The sequence below is a fragment of the Malus sylvestris genome, chromosome 12 (genome assembly GCF_916048215.2).
Source record: "Malus sylvestris chromosome 12, drMalSylv7.2, whole genome shotgun sequence".
In the NCBI taxonomy this organism is placed as follows: domain Eukaryota; kingdom Viridiplantae; phylum Streptophyta; class Magnoliopsida; order Rosales; family Rosaceae; genus Malus; species Malus sylvestris.
Window position 1 is genome coordinate 11,246,984 of NC_062271.1, and position 22,426 is coordinate 11,269,409.

At 38.6% G+C, this 22,426-nt stretch overlaps 2 protein-coding genes across 2 annotated transcripts; both read right to left on the reverse strand.

Moving 5' to 3' along the window:
- Positions 1-3,616: 3,616 nt before the first annotated feature.
- Positions 3,617-4,009, reverse strand: LOC126592152 (uncharacterized). The gene is made up of 2 exons (XM_050257899.1): positions 3,814-4,009; positions 3,617-3,750 (listed from the first exon to the last, which is right to left on the reverse strand). The coding sequence occupies exons 1-2, from the start codon at positions 4,007-4,009 to the stop codon at positions 3,617-3,619; spliced, it is 330 nt and encodes a 109-aa protein (XP_050113856.1).
- A 16,551-nt stretch (positions 4,010-20,560) lies between these two features.
- LOC126592724 (transcription factor ORG2-like) lies at positions 20,561-21,664 on the reverse strand. The gene is made up of 3 exons (XM_050258490.1): positions 21,331-21,664; positions 20,751-21,136; positions 20,561-20,626 (listed from the first exon to the last, which is right to left on the reverse strand). The coding sequence occupies exons 1-3, from the start codon at positions 21,662-21,664 to the stop codon at positions 20,561-20,563; spliced, it is 786 nt and encodes a 261-aa protein (XP_050114447.1).
- Between the last annotated feature and the right edge of the window lie 762 nt (positions 21,665-22,426).

Genomic DNA, 22,426 nt, shown 5'->3' on the forward strand with positions numbered 1-22,426 from the left:
GCTTAAGGGGTTCTTCTCCACACATGTCACACTTGCAATACAAGATCGATTCTCAGTTGGTCTTTCGATAAATTATGAAACTCAACACCCTAGGTTAATTAGGTCCGCTTAAATTAACCGTCAAGTTCTCCTTAAGTTAATGAATTGGATGGGTTTGCGCAACGCAATTCACAACATTCTCCAAAAGTCCTTTACGTGAAAAGCACAATAAAGATACAATCAAAGATCATTAAGCATCATGAAAACTATAAGTGTTGACGAGGCATTCGTTACTATGAAAAGCATGAAACTAGTGCCAAGAATTCATTTAACGCGATTGTTTATAAGCAACCTCCACTACTTGTGAATATAAGTTCATAACGATTAGGTGAAACTCACTTATATTCTAGCGTCATATTTATGCATGAAAATTAAGCGTGCACTCTCAATAAACATACATAAATAAGTTATCAATCAAACGGTTAAACAAATTGAATCCACAACTTATGAAATTCCAACCAAAGGTAATCAATTCATATTGCAAGCATAAACATAGTTTCGAATCACCCCCTAGCTAAAGGGGGGTTTAGTTCCTCATACTTATAAGACAAAGAGAATTGAATTTAAACATTGAAATCAAAGAAACACCTAAACATTCCAACAACTCAAACTTGAATTGTATGAACGTTTAGGCCCTCTTCTCTTCCTCTTTGTTGTAGCACAAGGTCTAAGGAAATGTTTAGGGCTTTAGGTGTATGTGGAATGGAGTGGGGAATGATTGCAATGAAGAGAAAATATGCAGAAAATGGAAGAGATATGCACGGCAAAGAATGGGATTTTGTGATGGTGTGTTGTGTGATTGTTTTGTGGTGAATTCCCCTCCATTGTATGAATGCATTGCATGGTTTTATAGGGAGAGAATGGATGGGTGAGCATGTTAATGGCAGCTAGGATGAATGATTAAAGGGGTTGCTAGGTTGGAAATGATTAAAGAGTGAGGGGATGCATGTGAAAAACAGCTAGGAAAAATTGGTGGAATGCTGGAATTGTTAAGGGATGCACGGCAATGGGGGGTTAGGTGTGCATGTGGCTGATTTGTTTGTTGGGAAAGCTTGTGAGTGAATGATTAAAGATACATGTGGATGAATTATACAATGGGAAAGTATGTGATTGACAACTAGGGTGAATGGTGGCTGCAATGATGAAGTGTGATGGCTAAAAATGGCAAGGGAAGGCACGGCAATGGGTGGTTTGGTGTGGCTGTTTTGTGTTGTGAATTATGATGAATGCATGTGGATTAAAGAAGAATATGGAAGTGAATAAATCATAATAGGGCTGCAAGTTTAAAGGGCTAGGGTTTAAGTACATAAAATGGGCCTAAAATAGGGTGGTTTGCATGGCAAGGGAATGGTGTTATATGGTTAAGCCCATGGCAAGGTTGTGTAATTGGGTTAGGGCCATTGTTTTGTGTCCTCAAGTGCATACAAGGCCTTCAATTTCATCCAACATTTTGGCTCCAAGCCTAAGCTATCCATCCTTAGCCCAATAGTGCTCCACAAAGGCCTCTAAATGCACTTCTTTGCTCCTTAAGCCCTTAGAACCTGAAAACACACAAAAAAAGCATAAAGGACTAAAATAACTAAAGAAACATAACGTAAAAGTATGAGAACAAGCCATTTAAGTCGCATGAATATGCTCCTATCAAATTCCCCCACACTTAGCTTTTGCTAGTCCTCGAGCAAAACAGAAAAATCAAAACAAAACAAAACGAAACAAAACAAACTAAAGACAATCTTAAACCTTCCAACGTTGCCTCAGGGATTTCCAATGCACATGACATGTTAAAAAAAATTACTCACATAGATTTTAATCATCCTTACACTTAAGTACATACTTAATCATAGTCACCACATATTAGTTCACAATTAAGCATTTAAAACCATGTTTTGAATGTAGTAACATGCCTTAGAGAATTTGCTCAATTCCTTACAAGATACACTCTTATTTTCACTCTGATTTTCTGACTACTCACCCTACACTAGGTGTATGTGAGAAGATTGATGTAAACATGAAAACGAACACTCACATATGTTTATAGCAAAGAAAGTAATTTCTGGAGTTATTAAGCATGTATAGATATGATCTCATGACTGGAATGCTACTACTTAGATGCGAGAATCAGGGACACCATATGCTCGTACCAATCCCAAACTCCACATATTGAAACACATAACACTCAAGATTGAAGTTAAGGGTTGTAACGGGGTTAGGGGTGATTGGCTAACAATGAAAGGTAAGGAAACAAACGTTTTTTTAAAGCATAATAAGCAAAGTAATGAAATTGATGCTTAGAATTCCTTTTGAATGCAGCAACTAACTTTAAACACAATGGGGTTATTCATTCAACTTTTTAAGGCCAATTTCAACTTTTTGGACCCTTTCTACAACAAACAACACTTGTGAGCCTTTCCTCACTTATTGCAATTTTTTTTTTTTTTCCAACCCGTGCCTTATTACTTTCTTTTGGCACACTAAACACAAAAATCTCATTCCCCCACACTTGTTTTCTGCATAAGGACAATCAAAAGGAATTCATTTTAAGTCATGCTTCATTATGCTTTAAAAACAAGGGTAAGGATAGTCCTAATCTAGGCTAGGTAAGGGAAATGTGGTTTAACAAAGAAAAACAGGTTAAACAAGGCTCAACGGGGTTTAAACTTGAACATATAATGAAACAGGATACATGGTAATTTGGCTAAGGTGGTGGTAACTACACAACTTCATCTTGAATATGTGTTATGCAAATCAATATCATGCTTTGAATGAAATGGGCATGAGTTCTAGCATTTGGAACTAAATGATGAAACGCATTCTAAGTAGTAACCAAGCAAAGAATAATGAGATCATGCAACGACTTAGAAAACAATAATGCACAGATTATCAACTCTCCAAATAAACGTTTTAGGCTCAAGTCTCACAAGGTTGTAGCATTAATTTGAGTTCCTTCCTTCAAGCATGTTACAAAAACTGATTTTTTTTTTTTTTATGATTACATGTGAATTCATAAATTATAACTACAATCAAGCATAAACCAAAGAGTAAATCAAACTGTCCTCCATGTTTATAACTTTCTTTAACAGTCATGCAATTCAAAACCAAATCCTCATTATTGTGTTGGAAGGTACCCTAAGACACAAACAAACACACAAAAACAACTCTTTTTGGCTTTTTTCAAAACAATTTTTTTCAAATTTTTGTCAAATTTTCGGATTTTTATGTTAAAACACACTAACATGCTTAAAAACACACTAAAAACACTTAAAACAGCAAGAAACAACATTGTAAGTGATAGGTGAATAAAATCCCACGAAAATCATGCAAAAGAAACTTGTTTACCCCCCCCACACTTAAATCTAACATTGTCCTCAATGTTTCAAACATAAACTCACAAAAAAGCAAACAAACAAACAACGAGGAAACATGATAAACATGGCAAAGTAAAAGCAACAGAGAGGAGGGTTAAAGAACGCAAACACCTGGTTTTGGAGTCAGAAATTCCTAGGTCTTCTCTATTTCCATGGGTTGCCTCCCAAGAAACGCTTTCTTTAACGTCGTGCAGCCGGACGTCTATCATTCATCAATGATCTTTGGTGCCCACGGCATGGAGGGATAGATCCTCCACCACATGCTCCTCAAACAGGTCGTAATAGGGCTTCAATCGATGCCCATTAACCTTGATTTCATGTCCTGTTTTCAAGCTTTGGACTTGGACTGCACCATGAGGAAAGACATTAGTAACAATAAATGGCCCAATCCACTTGGAACATAACTTACCGGGGAATAACCGAAGGCGAGAGTCAAATAGGAGCACTTTCTGCCCCTTGGAGAATGTTTTGGTACGAAGCATCTTGTCATGATACGCCTTGGTCTTGTCCTTGTAAATTCGAGCGTTCTCATAAGCGTCATGCCTAATCTCCTCGAGTTCATTTAGTTGGAGCTTTCTATGCACCCCGGCTGCATCTATGTCCATGTTGAAGGTCTTCACAGCCCAATGCACCCTATGTTCCAATTCAACGGGCAAATGACATGGTTTACCATAAATGAGGCGAAAAGGTGACATACCTAGAGGGGTTTTGTAGGCCGTACGATAGGCCCACAATGCATCGTCCAAGCGCAAACTCCAATCTCTCCTTGAAGGCCCCACGGTTTTCTCAAGAATTTGCTTGATCTCCCGATTTGAAACTTCCGCTTGCCCATTGGTTTGAGGATGATAAGGGGTGGATACCTTATGCGTCACTTTGTACTTCTTGAGCAAAGCTTCAATGATTCGATTACAAAAGTGAGAGCCTCCATCACTAATGAGAACTCTAGGCATGCCAAACCTAGCAAAGATATTAGTTTTCACAAAATCTGCAACAACCTTTGAATCGTTAGTTCGGGTGGCTTTGGCTTCCACCCATTTGGAAACATAATCAACAGCTAGCAAGATATAAGTGAAACCAAAAGATGGAGGGAAAGGACCCATGAAATCTATACCCCAAACATCAAAGATTTCAACACTAAAAATGGGGGTTTGCGGCATTTGTTGTTTAGGACCAATATTGCCCGTTCTTTGGCATCTATCACAAGACATGCAAAACGATCTAGCATCCCTAAAGATGGTAGGCCAATAGAAACCACATTCTAACACCTTAAGTGCTGTTCTTTGAGTGCCAAAGTGTCCCCCACAAGCATAAGTGTGACAAAAGGTTAGAATAGCATTAAACTCAGAATCGTGTACACACCTACGTATAACTTGGTCAGGGCAATATTTCCATAAATACGGGTCATCCCACACATAAAACCGTGCCTCTTTCTTCAATTTATCACATTGGTGTTTAAGTAATTCACTAGGAACATGTTTAGACACCAAATAATTCACCAAATCAGCATACCACGGTTCACTTACCTTGACGGACATCAGTTGCTCATCTGGGAATGTCTCTATGATAGGCACGACATCCTCCTCATGCACCATACGGCTTAAGTGGTCAGCCACCACGTTTTCACTTCCCTTCTTATCCCGGATTTCGATATCGAACTCTTGAAGAAGAAGCATCCAACGAATGAGTCGTGGTTTGGCTTCCTTCTTGGTGAATAAATACTTCAATGCTGCATGGTCAGTATAAATAATAACTTTAGTACCAAGCAAATAAGAACGGAATTTATCTAAAGTAAATACAACAACAAGAAGTTCTTTTTCAGTGGTAGAATAATTCAATTGTGCATCATTTAAAGTCCGAGAGGCATAATAGATAACATGCGGCCTCTTTTCCTTCCTTTGCCCCAAAACAGCTCCTAATGCATAATCGGAAGCATCACACATAAGCTCAAAAGGAAAGCTCCAATCCGGTGGAACTATGATAGGGGCCGAAGTTAGCAATTCTTTGAGGTGATTGAATGCCTTCTCACACTCCTCGTTGAAGTCAAATGCCACATCTTTCTGGAGGAGACGGCAAAGAGGGTTTGAGATCTTGGAGAAGTCCTTGATAAATCGCCTATAAAATCCTGTATGACCAAGAAACGAACGAATCTCTCGAACCGAAGTAGGAGAGGGTAAGTAGCGTATAAGATCTATTTTCGATTTATCCACTTCAATTCCTCTTTCTGAAACAATATGCCCTAGAACTATGCCTTGTCTAACCATAAAGTGACATTTTTCCCAATTAAGCACAAGGTTAGTTTCTACATATCGTTTCAAAATTTTTGTGAGATTTTCCAAACAACCATCAAATGAATCACCAAACACACTGAAATCATCCATAAATACCTCAATAATCTTTTCCACAAAATCTGAAAAGATACTTACCATACACCTTTGAAACGTGGCCGGAGCATTGCATAAACCAAAAGGCATGCGACGATAAGCAAAAGTACCAAAGGGGCATGTAAAAGTTGTCTTTTCTTGGTCATCCGGCGCTATGACAATCTGATTATATCCAGAATAACCATCAAGGAAACAATAAAAAGAATGACCGGCTAACCTTTCAAGCATTTGATCAATGAACGGCAAAGGGAAGTGGTCCTTCCTTGTGGTGGCGTTGAGCTTCCTATAATCAATGCACACTCTCCATCCTGTTTGGATACGGGTTGGCACAAGCTCATTCTCGGCATTTTTCACCACTGTCACTCCGGACTTCTTCGGAACACATTGCACCGGTGATACCCAACGACTATCAGAGATCGGATAAATTACTCCACAATCAAGAAGTTTGATAATCTCCTTTTTCACAACTTCCATCATCGGAGGGTTGAGACGGCGCTGAGCCTCTCGAGTTGGTTTAGCCCCCTCCTCTAGAAGTATGCGATGCATGCACGTAGTCGGGCTTATTCCCCTAATATCGGCCAAAGTCCACCCAATGGCCGTCTTGTGCTCTTTCAACACTCGGATCAACTTCTCCTCCTCTATGGCCGTGAGTGATGAGGAGACAATGACGGGTAATGTCTCGTTATCTCCCAGAAAGACGTACTTTAAATGATCGGGCAACAGTTTAAGCTCAAGTACGGGTGCCTGAGTTACTGAGGGTAACAACTTATTAGTGGAGACTGAAAATTGAAATTGGGTTAGAAGGCTTACCATGATATTGAGGTAGTGACTCAAGGGCAGCCACTATCTCGGCCTCCTCCACACTTCTAGGCACGGCAAAACCAGATTTTTGCCCAATTCCTTGTGCAATTGTTGTTTCAAGTGTATCCCTCTCCAAACAATCGAGAAAATCCTGCGCCAAATCATCAATTATATCAATAGAAAAGCAAGAATGATCGTCTTTAGGAAATTTAATACTTTCAGAAAGATTGAAATCAATGACTTCCCCATCAAATTCCATCGTTAAAGTTCCTTTAAACACATTTATCTTGGTGCGGGCTGTTTTCATGAAGGGCCTCCCTAATAGAATCGGCAATGGGGTGGAATGGGGTGAATCTTCCATGTCAAGCACATAGAAATCCGCTGGAAAAATCAAGTTACCAACCTGCACCAAAACATCTTCCAAAACACCCTTTGGATATGCATTAGAACGATCGGCTAATTGAATTATCACACCATCATTTTTAAGCTCACCTAAGTTCATAGATGCATAAATAGAGTATGGCATAACATTAATTGAAGCCCCTAAGTCTAACATGCATTGTTCAAACTTAGTATTACCAATAACGCACGGAATTGTAAAACTACCCGGATCTTTGCATTTAGGGGGTAATTTCCTTTGTAACACAGCAGAGACATTTTCACTTACTTGAACCACCTCTTTGTTCGAAATCCTTCTCCTTGTTGTACAAAGTTCTTTCAAAAACTTAGCATACCTTGGGACTTGCTTAATCGCATCAAGGAGCGGGATATTGACTTGAACTTTCCGAAAGGTATCTAGAATGTCCTTCTCAGCTTCTTCCTTCTTTGATTGCCTAAACCTGCCAGGAAAGGGCACATTTAGTGGAATAGAACTAGAAAAAGTTGAATTGGGACTTACCTTGGTGGTTTGGGACGGTTTAGGAGGAATAGATGAATTCGGCAAGGTTTGGTCATCCTTGGCCTTGGGCTTTGCTCCCTGTGCTTCTTCTTGCAGCAACTTATCCTCCTCGTCTTGACTTGATTTGGATGTATTTGAGTCCGTTCCAACCTGTTTACCACTTTTTAACATGATGGCCTTAGCGGTTTCAAATCCTCCCTTCGGGTTCATAACGGTTGAACTAGGCAATCTGCCTTGTTCTCTAATTTGCCCCATAAATTCTGCAATTTGACCCATTTGCTTCTCCAAATTGTCCACCCGTTTGTCTTGGATTTGTCTCTCCTTATTTTGAGTTTGTACTTCCTGCGTCAAAGTAGTAAGTAACTTAACAACTTGATCATTATCCAAAGACATACCTGAGGTTGTTGGGGCAGATTGCACTTGGTTTTGATTGGGGACGAATGGCTTTGTATAAAAGCCCGGTGGTTGTTGCCTAAATCCTCCTTGTTGTTGGGGTTGTTGAGGATCCCGCCATTTGAAATTTGGATGGTCTCTCCACCCCGGATTGTAGGTATTAGAGTATGGATCATGGCGTGGTTGATTTTGGTTCCCAAAACCCACGGCATTGGCAGATTCCCAACCCCCATTCTCAATCAATTGAGGGCATTGATCATTTGCATGTCCTTGCATAGAGCACACGCCACACACACTTGGTCCATGAATCTTCATTCCCTCGGCCAACTGAGAAACAATAGAAGTAAGGTTAGCTAATTGGGATTGAATTTCGGGCATAGAACTTACCTCATTCACTTGTGGCCGTGGGGGGTCTCTTTGTCCAACACCTTCGTATTGTTGTGCATTATGTGCTCGGTTGGCAATTAAAACTTTTGCAGCCCCCGGAGTTTTATCCACCAACGCACCTCCCGCCGAGGCATCAAGCATTTGGCGTTCCATGGGAAGGAGTCATTCGTAGAAGTATTGAATGAGCAGCTCCTCCTTCATTTGATGTTGTGGACAAGAAGCAACAAGTGATTTAAAACATTCATAATAAGAAGGAAATGATTCACCTCGATCTTGTTGGATGCCACTAATCCGTTTCCTCAAGAGAATGACTCTTGAAGTTGGAAAAAACTTCTCCAAGAAAGCTCTTTTCATACTATCCCAAGATGTAACCGTTCCGGGTGCTAACTCGTAAAGCCAATCCTTCGCCTTTTCCAAAAGTGAGAATGGAAAAGCCTTCATCATCAGAATGTTCCCGTCGACATTTATGGGTGTCATGCTCGAACAAACAACCTCGAATTCCTTGAGATGCTTGTTGGGCTCTTCCATGGAAAGCCCATGGTATTTCGGAATGTGGTGCAACAAGCTTGACTTCAACTCGAATTCATCGGTCTTGCCTTGGGCAGCCGCGGGGTATTGAATGCATAATGGTGCGGCATTGGTCAACCCCGAGGCCGAAAGCTCTTTAATGGTCCGATTGTCCGCTGCCATAACTTCTTCTTTCTCTTCTTCAAACTCAGATTCGGCCTCTGAACTTGAACTAGGTTCACTAGGTTCGGGATGCCTCCTCTTTCTTCTCAAATCACGTTCAAAATCGTTGTTAAAGTCCAAGATATGCACAGTTTGAGAACTCCGCGTCATGCATTAGTACCTAAACCAAGAAAACAAAACAAAATAAGAAACTAGGTAAATTACACTAAAAACACACGGCAAAAACACAAGGGATTAGCAATTTGCTAATCCCCGGCAACGGCGCCAAAATTTGATGTGAAAATTACTTGACACACAAATTAAACCCTATTGATGACAATTGTAGTAATGATGCAAGTAGGGATCGTTCTAGACCGGGGATTAACTAGGGATGCTAAACACTTGACTCAAATAAATAAAACTAACTTTTAAAACACTAAGACAAACCAAAAGACTCAAAACAAGTTCAAAAGACTCCAAATACTTAAAAGCATAAAATAAGATAGATTTGAACGACTAAGACTTTAACAAAATATGGGGGGGTGAATTGAGTTGTTTTGACGAGATTAAATTAAATGGACAGATTATAATTAAGGGCAAAATGTAAATATGAATGCGATGAAAAATATGGATGATGGAATAGCTTAAGGGGTTTTTCTCCACACATGTCACACTTGCAATACAAGATCGATTCTCAGTTGGTCTTTCGATAAATTATGAAACTCAACACCCTAGGTTAATTAGGTCCGCTTAAATTAACCGTCAAGTTCTCCTTAAGTTAATGAATTGGATGGGTTTGCGCAACGCAATTCACAACATTCTCCAAAAGTCCTTTACGTGAAAAGCACAATAAAGATACAATCAAAGATCATTAAGCATCATGAAAACTATAAGTGTTGACGAGGCATTCGTTACTATGAAAAGCATGAAACTAGTGCCAAGAATTCATTTAACGCGATTGTTTATAAGCAACCTCCACTACTTGTGAATATAAGTTCATAACGATTAGGTGAAACTCACTTATATTCTAGCGTCATATTTATGCATGAAAATTAAGCGTGCACTCTCAATAAACATACATAAATAAGTTATCAATCAAACGGTTAAACAAATTGAATCCACAACTTATGAAATTCCAACCAAAGGTAATCAATTCATATTGCAAGCATAAACATAGTTTCGAATCACCCCCTAGCTAAAGGGGGGTTTAGTTCCTCATACTTATAAGACAAAGAGAATTGAATTTAAACATTGAAATCAAAGAAACACCTAAACATTCCAACAACTCAAACTTGAATTGTATGAACGTTTAGGCCCTCTTCTCTTCCTCTTTGTTGTAGCACAAGGTCTAAGGAAATGTTTAGGGCTTTAGGTGTATGTGGAATGGAGTGGGGAATGATTGCAATGAAGAGAAAATATGCAGAAAATGGAAGAGATATGCACGGCAAAGAATGGGATTTTGTGATGGTGTGTTGTGTGATTGTTTTGTGGTGAATTCCCCTCCATTGTATGAATGCATTGCATGGTTTTATAGGGAGAGAATGGATGGGTGAGCATGTTAATGGCAGCTAGGATGAATGATTAAAGGGGTTGCTAGGTTGGAAATGATTAAAGAGTGAGGGGATGCATGTGAAAAACAGCTAGGAAAAATTGGTGGAATGCTGGAATTGTTAAGGGATGCACGGCAATGGGGGGTTAGGTGTGCATGTGGCTGATTTGTTTGTTGGGAAAGCTTGTGAGTGAATGATTAAAGATACATGTGGATGAATTATACAATGGGAAAGTATGTGATTGACAACTAGGGTGAATGGTGGCTGCAATGATGAAGTGTGATGGCTAAAAATGGCAAGGGAAGGCACGGCAATGGGTGGTTTGGTGTGGCTGTTTTGTGTTGTGAATTATGATGAATGCATGTGGATTAAAGAAGAATATGGAAGTGAATAAATCATAATAGGGCTGCAAGTTTAAAGGGCTAGGGTTTAAGTACATAAAATGGGCCTAAAATAGGGTGGTTTGCATGGCAAGGGAATGGTGTTATATGGTTAAGCCCATGGCAAGGTTGTGTAATTGGGTTAGGGCCATTGTTTTGTGTCCTCAAGTGCATACAAGGCCTTCAATTTCATCCAACATTTTGGCTCCAAGCCTAAGCTATCCATCCTTAGCCCAATAGTGCTCCACAAAGGCCTCTAAATGCAATTCTTTGCTCCTTAAGCCCTTAGAACCTGAAAACACACAAAAGAAGCATAAAGGACTAAAATAACTAAAGAAACATAACGTAAAAGTACGAGAACAAGCCATTTAAGTCGCATGAATATGCTCCTATCAATATGCAGGCAAGTTAAGGAGAAGTGTACACAACAAGTTTGTGCTTCTAAAAACCACTAACCAGGTTAAAAACCTGGGACTCTAAGGAGTCTGGCCCACTATAGTAAAATAGATTCATACAAAGATAATCACAACAAGCTCAATTCCTAGACCTATTATATGGAGTAGCTTGTACCTTTTTGTTATGACTCGTCCTTAATTTTTAATGTATTATATTCCCTAAAATTGTGAAATTACGAAAATGCTCCTAGAAAGGCATGGAGAAAAAGACAACCGCAACAATGAACTCCTCGCAAGGGCAAGTAAAGAAGAAAACTAGGGGAGGGGTACAATTTCCTCTAGCGTTCACTCTTTATTTTGTTAGCATAAAAATTGCTCTCTGTTGTAGGCATATTTAACTGAACTGTTCTACAGGAGAAAAACCCATAGACTAAGGTGAAAAGTGAGAAGTATGCATAATGTCTAAAACAAACGTCAAACATGACAAAAGTAGTGAACTCAAAGGAGTATGATCATCCTAGGATGGGTGCCTTATCAAAACCTCGTTAGATAGGAAAAATCTAGTGAGAAAAATGTTCCTAATCACAGGAAAAAGAGTACATTAAGATCAAGTGAGTATGCTTTTGGATACTCCCCCTGAGTTAGACATAACTTCCAAATAAGAAAAATACAAGCGATTCAACTCAGATAATTTACGCATACAAATTCCTTGGACGAGCTTCTAAAAAGTAGACTTGGGCAGTGACTTAGTAAAGAGATCGGCTACGTTGTCCTAGGAACGGATTTGCTTGACTTCAATGTTTTGATGTTATTGTTACCGATGAGAATAAAAGAACTTCGGCGCTATGTGCTTGGTGTTGTCTCCTTTGATGTATCCATTTTTTAACTGTTCGATACATGCTATATTGTCTTCAAAGATCATCGTAGGAAGGTCAACGACGGAAGTAAAACCACTAGTGCTTCGAATATGTTCCATGATTGCTCTGAACCAAAAGCACTCACACGATGCTTCATACAAGGCGAAGATCTCAGCATGGTTCGAAAAAGTCGCAATTAGCATTTTCTTGGTAGACCTCCAAGATATAGTGGTGTCTCTAATGGTAAAGACATAGCCTGTTTGAGAACATGCCGTATGTAAGTTAGACAGATATCCATCATCTGCATAACCAACAAGGTGGGAATCAACTCAAGAACCGAAGGGGCGGCACCTATCGAGGATCAGTGGGTGTAGAACAGGTCCAAATCCATTGTACCTTTGAGGTAGTGGAAAATGTCCTTAACATCATTCTAGTGCTTGCGTGTGGGCGCATTGCTATATCTTGCAAAAGGATTAACATCAAAAGAGATGTTAAGCCTAGTGCATTGAGCCAAGTACAATAAAGCCCCAATTGCACTTAGGTATGGAACTTCTGGTTCCAAAATCTTTTCCTTATCTTCCTTTGGATGGAAGTGATCTCGTTTAGCATCTAGAGTCCGAATGACCATAGGTGTACTCGAAGGCTTCACTTTATCCTCATTAAAATGTCTTAATACCTTTTGGGCGTAGTTCGATTGATGTACTAGGATTCCATCCGAACAATGCTCGATTTCTAGGCTGAGACAGTATCGAGTTTTCCAAGATCTTTCATCTCAAATTTTGATTTCAAGTGAACAACAATTTCCTCAAGCTCTACGGGAGGTCCGATGAGGTTCATATCGTCGACATAAACTACAACGATCGTAAATCTAGAATGTGACTTCTTTATGAACACGCGTAGGCATAATTCATTGTTCACATAACCCTGACTTGTTAAATATTCACTCAAAAAGTTATACCACATCCGCCCAAATTATTTCAATCCGCAAAATGATCTCCTCAGTTTGATAGAAAAATTGTTCCGTGGTCTAGAACTATTTGAACCTGTCAATGGAAGTCCTTCTGGAACTTTCATGTAGATTTCTGTATCTCCCATTAGAGATACGCGGTTACCACGTCCATAAGTTGCTTATTTAGTTTTTTGGAAGCTACCAAATTGATTAGGTAGAAGAACGTTATGACATCCATTACGGGGGAATACATCTCCTCGTACTCAATCGCAGGGCACTGGGAGAAGCCTTGTGCTATAAGGCGTGCTTTGTACCACACTATTTCATTCTTCTCATTACGATTCCTCACGAAATACCACTTGTAGCCCACGGGCTTCACATGTGGTGGAGTAAGAGCTATAGGTCCAAACACCTTACGTTTCACAAACGAATTGAGTTCGATCTGAATTGCTTGTTTCCAGTTTGACCAATCCATTATACATCATCATTCATCAACAAAAAGTGGTTCAATGTCATCACTAAGCATGATGTCAGTAGCTACTGTGTATGTAAATGCATCATCAACAATCATCTTATTTTGATTCCAAACCTCATCCAATATTGCGTAGTGGACTGAAATATCTCGATTCTCTAGAGGTCAGTTTGCCTCATTTAAGACATCACCATAATCTAGAATAACCTCATGCATTGGAACAGATGAGTGTGCAATGGTCGGATTCAAACTAGGGTCACTAGTTGGTGCCGATTTCCTTTTCCGGGGTTGTGAATCCTTTGAACCAAGGGGTCTGCCACGCTTCAGGATCAGAGTAGATGATTGGCTAGTCGCCAATGTACCGGGCCGTATGGAAGTTGTGGCCTCCCCATCTTTGGGGACGGTCCGGCTTCCCAAGCAGTGTTACGATGTACGCGGGGTACGTTTATCTTTGCAAGTGCATTTGCAGTAGGTATATGTGATCTTGTCACCTTAGTTAGATCAGTAAAAGCATTCGGCATGCTCTGAGCAATGCTCTAAAGATTTATAATTCGTCGCACCTCAATTTTAGACTGGGCAGTGCGGAGATCCAGATTAGACATAGTGGGAGTATACCACGACAATTCACGGCGTTCTCTAGGAATGTTAGCATGCTTATCTCCCCCTAACGACGAGAAGACTGTCTCATTAAAGTGACAATCCAAATGTGCGGTATAGAGATCTTATGTCAAGGGCTCTATATAACGAATAATTTATGGCGAATCATAACCAACATAGAATCCCATTTTTCTCTGATGACCTATTTTGGTACGTAATGGCGGTGCACATAAATACGAGACGTTAGACTCGTATCCAGTAACCAACTGTAACAGTGAATGAGGTTAGGTAGCGGTGGGCCTCAGGCGGACCAGCATAGCTGCGTGTAATATTGCATAGCCCTAGGTAGATACCGGCAGTTTGGTTAGCATAACCAAAGTCTGAGCTATCAATTGAAGGCGTTTTATGAAACCTTCTGCTAAGCCGTTTTGGGTGTGAACATGGGGTACATGATATTCCACTTCAATCCCTACTGACATGCAATAATCGTCAAAAGTCTATGACGTAAACTCTCCAGCGTTATCCAGTCTAATTGATTTGATTGGATAATCAGGATGGTGAGCCCTTAGCTTAATAATTTGTGCTATGAGTTTCGTAAATGTAGCATTGCGTGTGGACAACAAACAACCATGTGACCATTGTGTCGATGCATCAACTAACACCATAAAATATCTAAACTGTTCGCATGTTGGTTAGATAGGTCCATAAATATCTCCTTGAATCCTCTGTAGAAACTTAGGAAGGTTGTGAATAATCTTTGTAATATAGTGTTGAGCATTCAACTTCCCCAAAGAACACGCTTTGCATGGCGGGAATCCAACGTAGGGAGGTAAATGATGCCCATGTGATGATTTGAGGATACGGTGCATCATATGACGTTCTAGATGTCTTATACGGTCATGCCAAATCAGTAAAGTGCTTTGGAACTCAGGCACAGGGTCGGCCACATGGTGGGCTTCTATGCCACGAATGGTTGTTATATACAACCCACTCAGGAAACGTTCCAACTTCTAGTGAATGCGCTTCTGGCCATATTCATACGAAGTAATACAAAGAAATTTGGAACCTTTATCTTCTCGAATATCTCTAAAACTTAGCAATGTTCTTCTGGAACATGGAGAATAGAGGGTCTCTTTAATGGTTAAGATGGTACCATTAGATAACATGATACATGCATTTTTGTATCCTTCAATCAGGTTGGATGAGCATGAAAGAGTTGTTAGAGGTGCTTTCTTAGGTACAAAGTTAGTAAAATAGTGTCGCTCATGCAATATGTTGTGCATGGTAGCATTATCAGCCAGACAACTAACTTCCTTGCTAAACATATACCTAGAAATAAATTGATTGAATTGGTCACATGCATAAATATAATTTCATTCATTCAATTAATCAATTCGAGAAATAATATCCATAAAACAATTTTCCATAATTTAAAACAAACCAAAACCAAACAAATTATTCCAAATACTTAGAAAAATTGTCCAAAATTTAAACCATAAGCCTATAAATTAGGGGGGTTCGGCCACTAGGGGTAAAACACCCTAAAAAAATGTCTAAAGTTTATTCGTCCATAGGAACTGATGCCTCCTGAAAATCTGATATCTCCATGGATGTAGTAGCATCTTCAGGATGATTCACATGCGCAAAGTTAGACTCATGACGGGAATGATACTTGGCAATAGCCTCAGGGGTAGCTCGGCATACATGTGACCAATGATCCTTTGATCCACAGCGATAGCACATGTCCATTTCAGTGGAAGCCAATTGAACGACAACTTTTCCCTTGTTTTTGAACTTTGGGGCTTTAGGGGCAAAGAGTTGGTGTTTCTGGGCCAAATTTCCTCCCTTGGGTGGGCCTTGACTCTGTTAATCTTGAGCCTGTGGTTGGGCATGCAGCCAATTGCCATGACCATGACAATTTTTACATATTTGTGGCTGCTAAAATTGGTCGCATGCGCTTCAGGCGTGGCGTTTGAGCTAGTGGGTCGAGCTTGATGATTTTTCATCATAAGCTGGTTTTGCTTTTTAGCAAGAAGTAAAACAGAGATCAAATCCAAAAATTTGGTGAACTTCTGTGCCCTATATTATTGCTGCAAGACAATATTGGTGTCATGGAAGATCAAATAGGTATTCTCCAGGATATCTGATTCGGTTAAGTCCACTTTACAGAACTTAAGCAGTGATTGAATTCAACAAACTTTAGAGTTGTATTCATTCATGGACCTAAAGTCTTGAAAGCGTAGATGATGCCAATCATGTCTTGCTTTAGACATACATCGGAGAACATTCAGGTTCTATAGACGTGTATTGGTTTAATTTATGCATGAAAGCTACAGGTTTCGTGTGATAAGCTTTGAATGGAAACTTCGGGTTTCAAAGGAACTAAATATGAAACTACAGGTTCAATTTAGCTTTCTGAACAATTAGTTCATAAAGGAGAGGTTCCTTCAAGAACACAGAATGCAATATGTTGATTTAAGTGTAGTGGATTTAAGTTGCTTTGGGAACTCAAGTGTGAGAGCATTAGGACTACGAAAGGATGTCAACGGTTCAAAGTATAAAAATAAATTATTGAATCGTTAATATCGAAAAATGATCTTCAGGTTAATAATTTTGAATTAATTATCAGATTAATGGATTGCATGTCACTTTTAATTAATTCAATAGATCGAGACCAAATGGGGTCGATTGTGGAAGCAAAATAATAACAAACGGGTCATATTAGCTTCGGTTGGTGATAAGCCAATTGATAATTAAATTAGAAATAATTAGCGTAAATCAAAGGACCCCAAATAAATATTTAGGCATGATTTATAACGCAGGGATGCCAAAAATTTGCATTGGGTCGAAAAAAGACACAGGAGTGGACCCTGAGGATTTGCTTGCATGCTTATTGGGCCTCGAGGAGGGTTGTAAGCCTCAGGTCGAGTGGTCAGGGTGAGCCCTGTAGCAGAAGCTATTGGCTTTTGGACCTAAAACCATGCACGAGGCAAGCCTAGCCCAAAGTTGGCTACCGGGTTGGTGTGGGGAAGCCCAACCGAAGCTGGGTTTCTGGTTTTGGGTCTGGGCGAAGCAAGCCTAGTAGAAAAATAGCTGCTGGCGAGTTGGGCGAAACCCAGCGAACAAAAGGGCTGCTGTAGGCAGACCTGTCATGGGGCAATAGAGGCCCAGCAGCTCTAGGCTGTTGGAGATGGGCCAAGGAAACATAAGACAAGGTCCAAGAAAGCTGCAGGCTTCTTGGTTTGGGCTGGGGGGCTTCAGGCCCGCGTAAGCCTATCATGTTGAAGGCCTGACATCTTTGGGTCAATGCTGCAAAGCCCAAAAGGTTGCTACCATGTGGTCCAATGTGTTAAAACGACACCATCCCATGGTGGTGGTGAGGCTGCTGTGCCACACAGTTTCCCATATTTTTCTTCTTTTTTTTTCGACATAAGTAGGGTTTGAAAACCCTAAATTGCTTCTAATTTATTTATATGCTTTGACTCACAAATTCCACATAGCACTATAATTGCATAATGCATGAAACATATATATATTGACAAATATATAAAACATATACAATACATATTTTGGAAGGAAAATATAAACATAGTGGGGTTCATGCATCATGGGGAATGTTTTCAAGCTTTGTGGACATTTCAAATATCTTCCTTTATTTTAAGCGTACCTGATTTGCAGAAAACAAATAAAAGCCTTTGAATTTTGTAGAAGAGAACCTCCTCTTACGATCATTCAGTTCCTTAGCTTTTGGCAAAAGCGTGCTGATAACGTGTTGTAGGCTTATTTGACTAAACTATTCTAAAGGAATAGAGAGAGGGAGACCGGCAGCAATAAGAGAGAGAAGAGAGAGATTTAATTGTGAGGTGTGTGTTGTATCACCCCATTGTGTCTTTATTTATAGTAGTAGGATAAGTTAAATCCTTACCCTTTTAGGATTACAACTCTAATAGGATATTAACTACTAAAGCGAATATTCAAAGATATCCCTAGATACACTAGGATTTGCACAATCACATTTCTATACTAAATATGACTGCAACACTCTCTTTATATTTATTTAACCCTCTACTTGACGTAGACTTAAATAAGTTTTGGATGCAGTTGGTTTCCCTTTCCTAGAAGATTTTAACTCTAAGTTAAAGTGGAGAACCTACAACAAATCAAGAGACAACCCTCTGCTCGTTACTCAACTTGAGATTCGCTACACTTTCTGCCCTTTTATGCATGCAACACAACAAGTGTGGGGGCATTTGTGGAGAAAAAAATTATCCCAAAAATTCCATTGACAACAATTGGATTTTATTCCCAAAGAAGACAAGAATGCCCTCATTAAATGGGCAAGGCCCACAAATATTCTCACGTGTAGTCCAATGTCCCTAGCTAGAGATTTGAGCAGCAAACTAAGACATCACCAAGCTCCCCTGCTTGTGGTAAGGAGGAAAAGTCAAAGGCATTAAAGATAGAATTAGTTACTAAATCTTATCTTTAATGGGATATGATCAAGGGACAAATATTTTTACAATTTTTTTAGGCCTTCAGATTACCTAACATCCAAGGGTTCTTATCTATTCAATAAATGACATGAATGCTTATGTGGCTTTTAACTAATATTAAAGATAAAATTAAAACTGAAAAAAAAAAATCTGGAAAGAACTTAAAAATAAAATTAAAAGGGGAGAAACACTACAAGCATGCAAACAAGAAAGGAGTAGAACTCCATTGATTCGTAACCTCCATCTCCCTCTTTGACGATGAGGTCTGCAACTTGTAAGGGGTTTTGGTGCCGATCGATGAGATTTGCAAAAAAAAAATTGTATGTTGGGAGATGGCTTGCTATTGCTAATATGGGGTTTTGGTGCTTCAATTCATTTGGGTTCTTGTTGCCGGTCTATCTTCCTAGGGCTTTCAAGAAGAATTACTCTGCCGATAAAGTGAAAGATTATTGATATTCAATGTACTAATTTCTGCAAGCAGAGATAGAAGGTATCATAATTTCGTATCAATCCAAGGCATGGAAGTTGCAGACCTCATCGGCAAAGAGGGAGATGAAGGTTACGAATCAATGGGGTTCTACTCCTTTCTTGCTTGCAAGCTTATAGGGTTTCTTTCCTTTTAATTTTATTTTTAATTTCCTTTTAAATTTTATTCTTTTTCTGTTTTATGTTTTATTTTTAATATTAGTTAAAATACACATAAGCATTCATGTCATTTAATGAATAAATAAGAACCTTTGGATGTTATGTAATTTAAAAGCTTAAAAAAAGTGTAAAAATATTTATCAAAATGTTTGTCCCTTGATCCTATCCCATCTTTAATATATTCTTAATTGAATATCAACTCAAACAAGTAAGGAATCCTAATCACATTCAATCAAGGATACTTCCAAGAATATCCAAGATATTATCTCATAATTAATATCTTGAAATTATTCTTTTCCCATCCATCCTATAGATGATACATCTTGGCCATGTGTAAGAAAAACCCTACTCCATGGCCAGCCACCCCCTATAAATACTCCATCCACACCAATTTTTGGTAAGCTTTCGCTATGCATACAAGTCCTAAAATTCTCTCCCTTACCAGAGAAACTAACTTGGACATCGGATATTTATTGGCCAAACCCTCCTCTCTCCCCCCCCCCCCCCCAAAATGGAGCACGTGTGATATTGGCCTTGATCAAAAGTGTAGTTTGTTTTATACGTACAATTTTGTCAAAATTGAAGAATGCGAAAGTTTAGTACCACAAAGTGCATTACACCCGTGCTAGGGTTTATAACTCACAAGGACTCTCCATCAATCCCAATAAATTGCTTCGTCAAATGAATGAAATAATCCCCCTCTAAGCTTACTACTTTGAGAAGTACTTGACCGATTTGTAGCCGGCAACACATCGGTGCCTTCTAAGCTCTTTGAGGTCTTTCATTGATATTTAGGTTCAATCTTAAAAACTTGTCTTACATATCGTGTTCAAACACATTTCTTCTAAGTAAACATGCCTTAGTATAACAAGAAGTTTACCCCCACATTCTTTGGAGGGAAATGATGGTAACTGATCATTGTTGTTGAACAATACTAGATTAACTGCTCTTTGATTTGACCTTTGTAAAGAGTTATGATCATTAAGTAAACCTAGTTGGATTATATATACATTAGCGAAACTGATTATCAAAGGTTTTAATATAAATATGTACACACACACACATTTATAAGTATATATTCATATATCATAAGCGATACATCAAACATTATTTGCAGACGTAGAGTTAGTGTAGCTATAGTACATTCTCTCAATATTTTTGTACATGGCTATTGTTCAGAGAGGTTCATTTCAACTTTCAACTAGCTAGTACATTTACATGGGCACTCTTTGGAATTTTACTTTGAATTTGGTTGAGCTAGCCTTCTCAAAATTAGCTCTTCCTTTTTGTCATCCATAGAAGAACTTGAGCTTCTCGTTTAAGCTCTCACAGTCTAATCTGTATGTTCTTTCCACCTGTATATAATACATACAGAAAAATAACTAAAATATATAATTATAATTTATATGAATTGTTGTAAACAAATTAGATTGAATGGAAGTAAGTAAATTAAAAATTGTAGCAGTACAAAACATATACCTGAAGATGTAAATTATAGAAGATCCTCCCTCCAAAGGACTCGAAGGAAGAAGCATTTTGTACTTGAAGCCCCTCTTCCTCCAAATGTAGCAAGATCTCAGATAACAGATTGTTGTCGGACTTAAAGGTGGATATTTGAATTGCAACTTCTGTATCGTTAAGACGATAGGTTGAACCAGCAGATAGTGATCTTCGAGCTGTGATTTTTACTTTTTTCACCACATGCATTACACCTTCTTGCTTAGAAGCTCTTGATAAGAGTCCCTCCCTCTTTCGATTTAGTCCCTCCACTTGCTTTTGGAGTTCTGGTATGTATTTCAGCGCATGCGAAATTGTATTCGGAATGCTTAACTTTTTCTGTAATGGAGCACATGAAATTTTCAAAACTGTGAGGTAGGGTTCAGTAACGATGTTGACAACATATCTATTCGGAGTTTCAGACTAAAACTTTTTCTCATGTTTTCGAATATATATAAGCAAAATTTGTAGTATGACAAATATATAACATGTAAAATCTCTTCAGAAAACATTAGTAGACTAATATCCAATTTGAAATTAAAAAAATAACTCATTTTGGTACATACCGTTTGATCTGTAGGAAGCAGTGAACGCAATGAGGCATACAAGTTATTGATCTTCTTGCGACGATCACGCTCACTAGCATTGTGGTTAAGCTTCCTTGCCATCGGGGAAACTCTGGAATACTCACCGCTGATGGTTGTCGATGGTGTGGAACAATCAAGTTCAGCTTGTAGCTGATGAGATGGAAGTATATGAAGGGATGACTCTGCATTATGATCATTAACAGTAGTAGTAGTATTACGGTCCTTGTAGAAGTAGTTGTAATCATGGCTTATAGGATCCTCTAATGGCCATCCTACGGTTAAAAACAAAGGAGGAGACAATGCTAACATCGTGTACTGGTTAATTACTTCGATGCGGCGCTGATGCCAAATTTGCTTAGAAACTTAGAAATTGAGATGAGTAAATATATATGTCAAGCATTTATACAAGCAGACATCATATTATATGATTAGTTACAACATTTATCCTTATTAAAATGTAGGAAGGTTAGGATTCGTAATTGCTTGATCAAATTAAAAATGGTTGTCTTAAATAAATAAATATTCACTATTACAATGAGACGGATGAGAAAATGACTTGTCAACTTCCACTGCGTGTGTGGGAATGTGTATTCTTTGGATGAGAGATCTATGTGGCTTAACCTAATTTATGGAGTAAAAGGTTCCACTATGCCAAAAGAGTTCATGTACCCAAATACCAAAATTATGGTGAGAAATCTACATGTTAATTCGTATTAATTTGGAAAGAAACATTTGGAACCCTATAGCAAAAACAAAACGTTGAAAGGAAAATATTTGCTTCCACCTCATGGTGTGTACTACGTTGTTTACTTCTTGCAACGAACGGATTTTTACAATAAAAACTTTATAATAAGAACTTTTTATTTTCTTAATTCTCATTTAGAGATCATCTCTATAAATATCAATCAAATTGGAGATCGTTAATTAATTTATCTATTATATCAAACAAAATCAAGCCATGCTAATATAAAATAAGATATTCATCATGAAGCATTTATTTATTTGATACATATAAATAACTTAACATCTCCGATTTGAACAATTTTACTAAAAATGATATTAAAAGATGAC

Coding starts and splice junctions, on each gene's coding strand:
- LOC126592152 (XM_050257899.1), bottom strand. CDS start 4,009: ATGGACATAGATGCAGCCGGGGTGCATAGAAAGCTCCAACTAAATGAA. Junction 3,751..3,813: donor TCGCCTTCGGTTATTCCCCG/GTAAGTTATGTT, acceptor CTCATGGTGCAG/TCCAAGTCCAAAGCTTGAAA.
- LOC126592724 (XM_050258490.1), bottom strand. CDS start 21,664: ATGTTAGCATTGTCTCCTCCTTTGTTTTTAACCGTAGGATGGCCATTA. Junction 21,137..21,330: donor TCCTACAGATCAAACGGTAT/GTACCAAAATGA, acceptor CCTACCTCACAG/TTTTGAAAATTTCATGTGCT. Junction 20,627..20,750: donor TCTATAATTTACATCTTCAG/GTATATGTTTTG, acceptor TATTATATACAG/GTGGAAAGAACATACAGATT.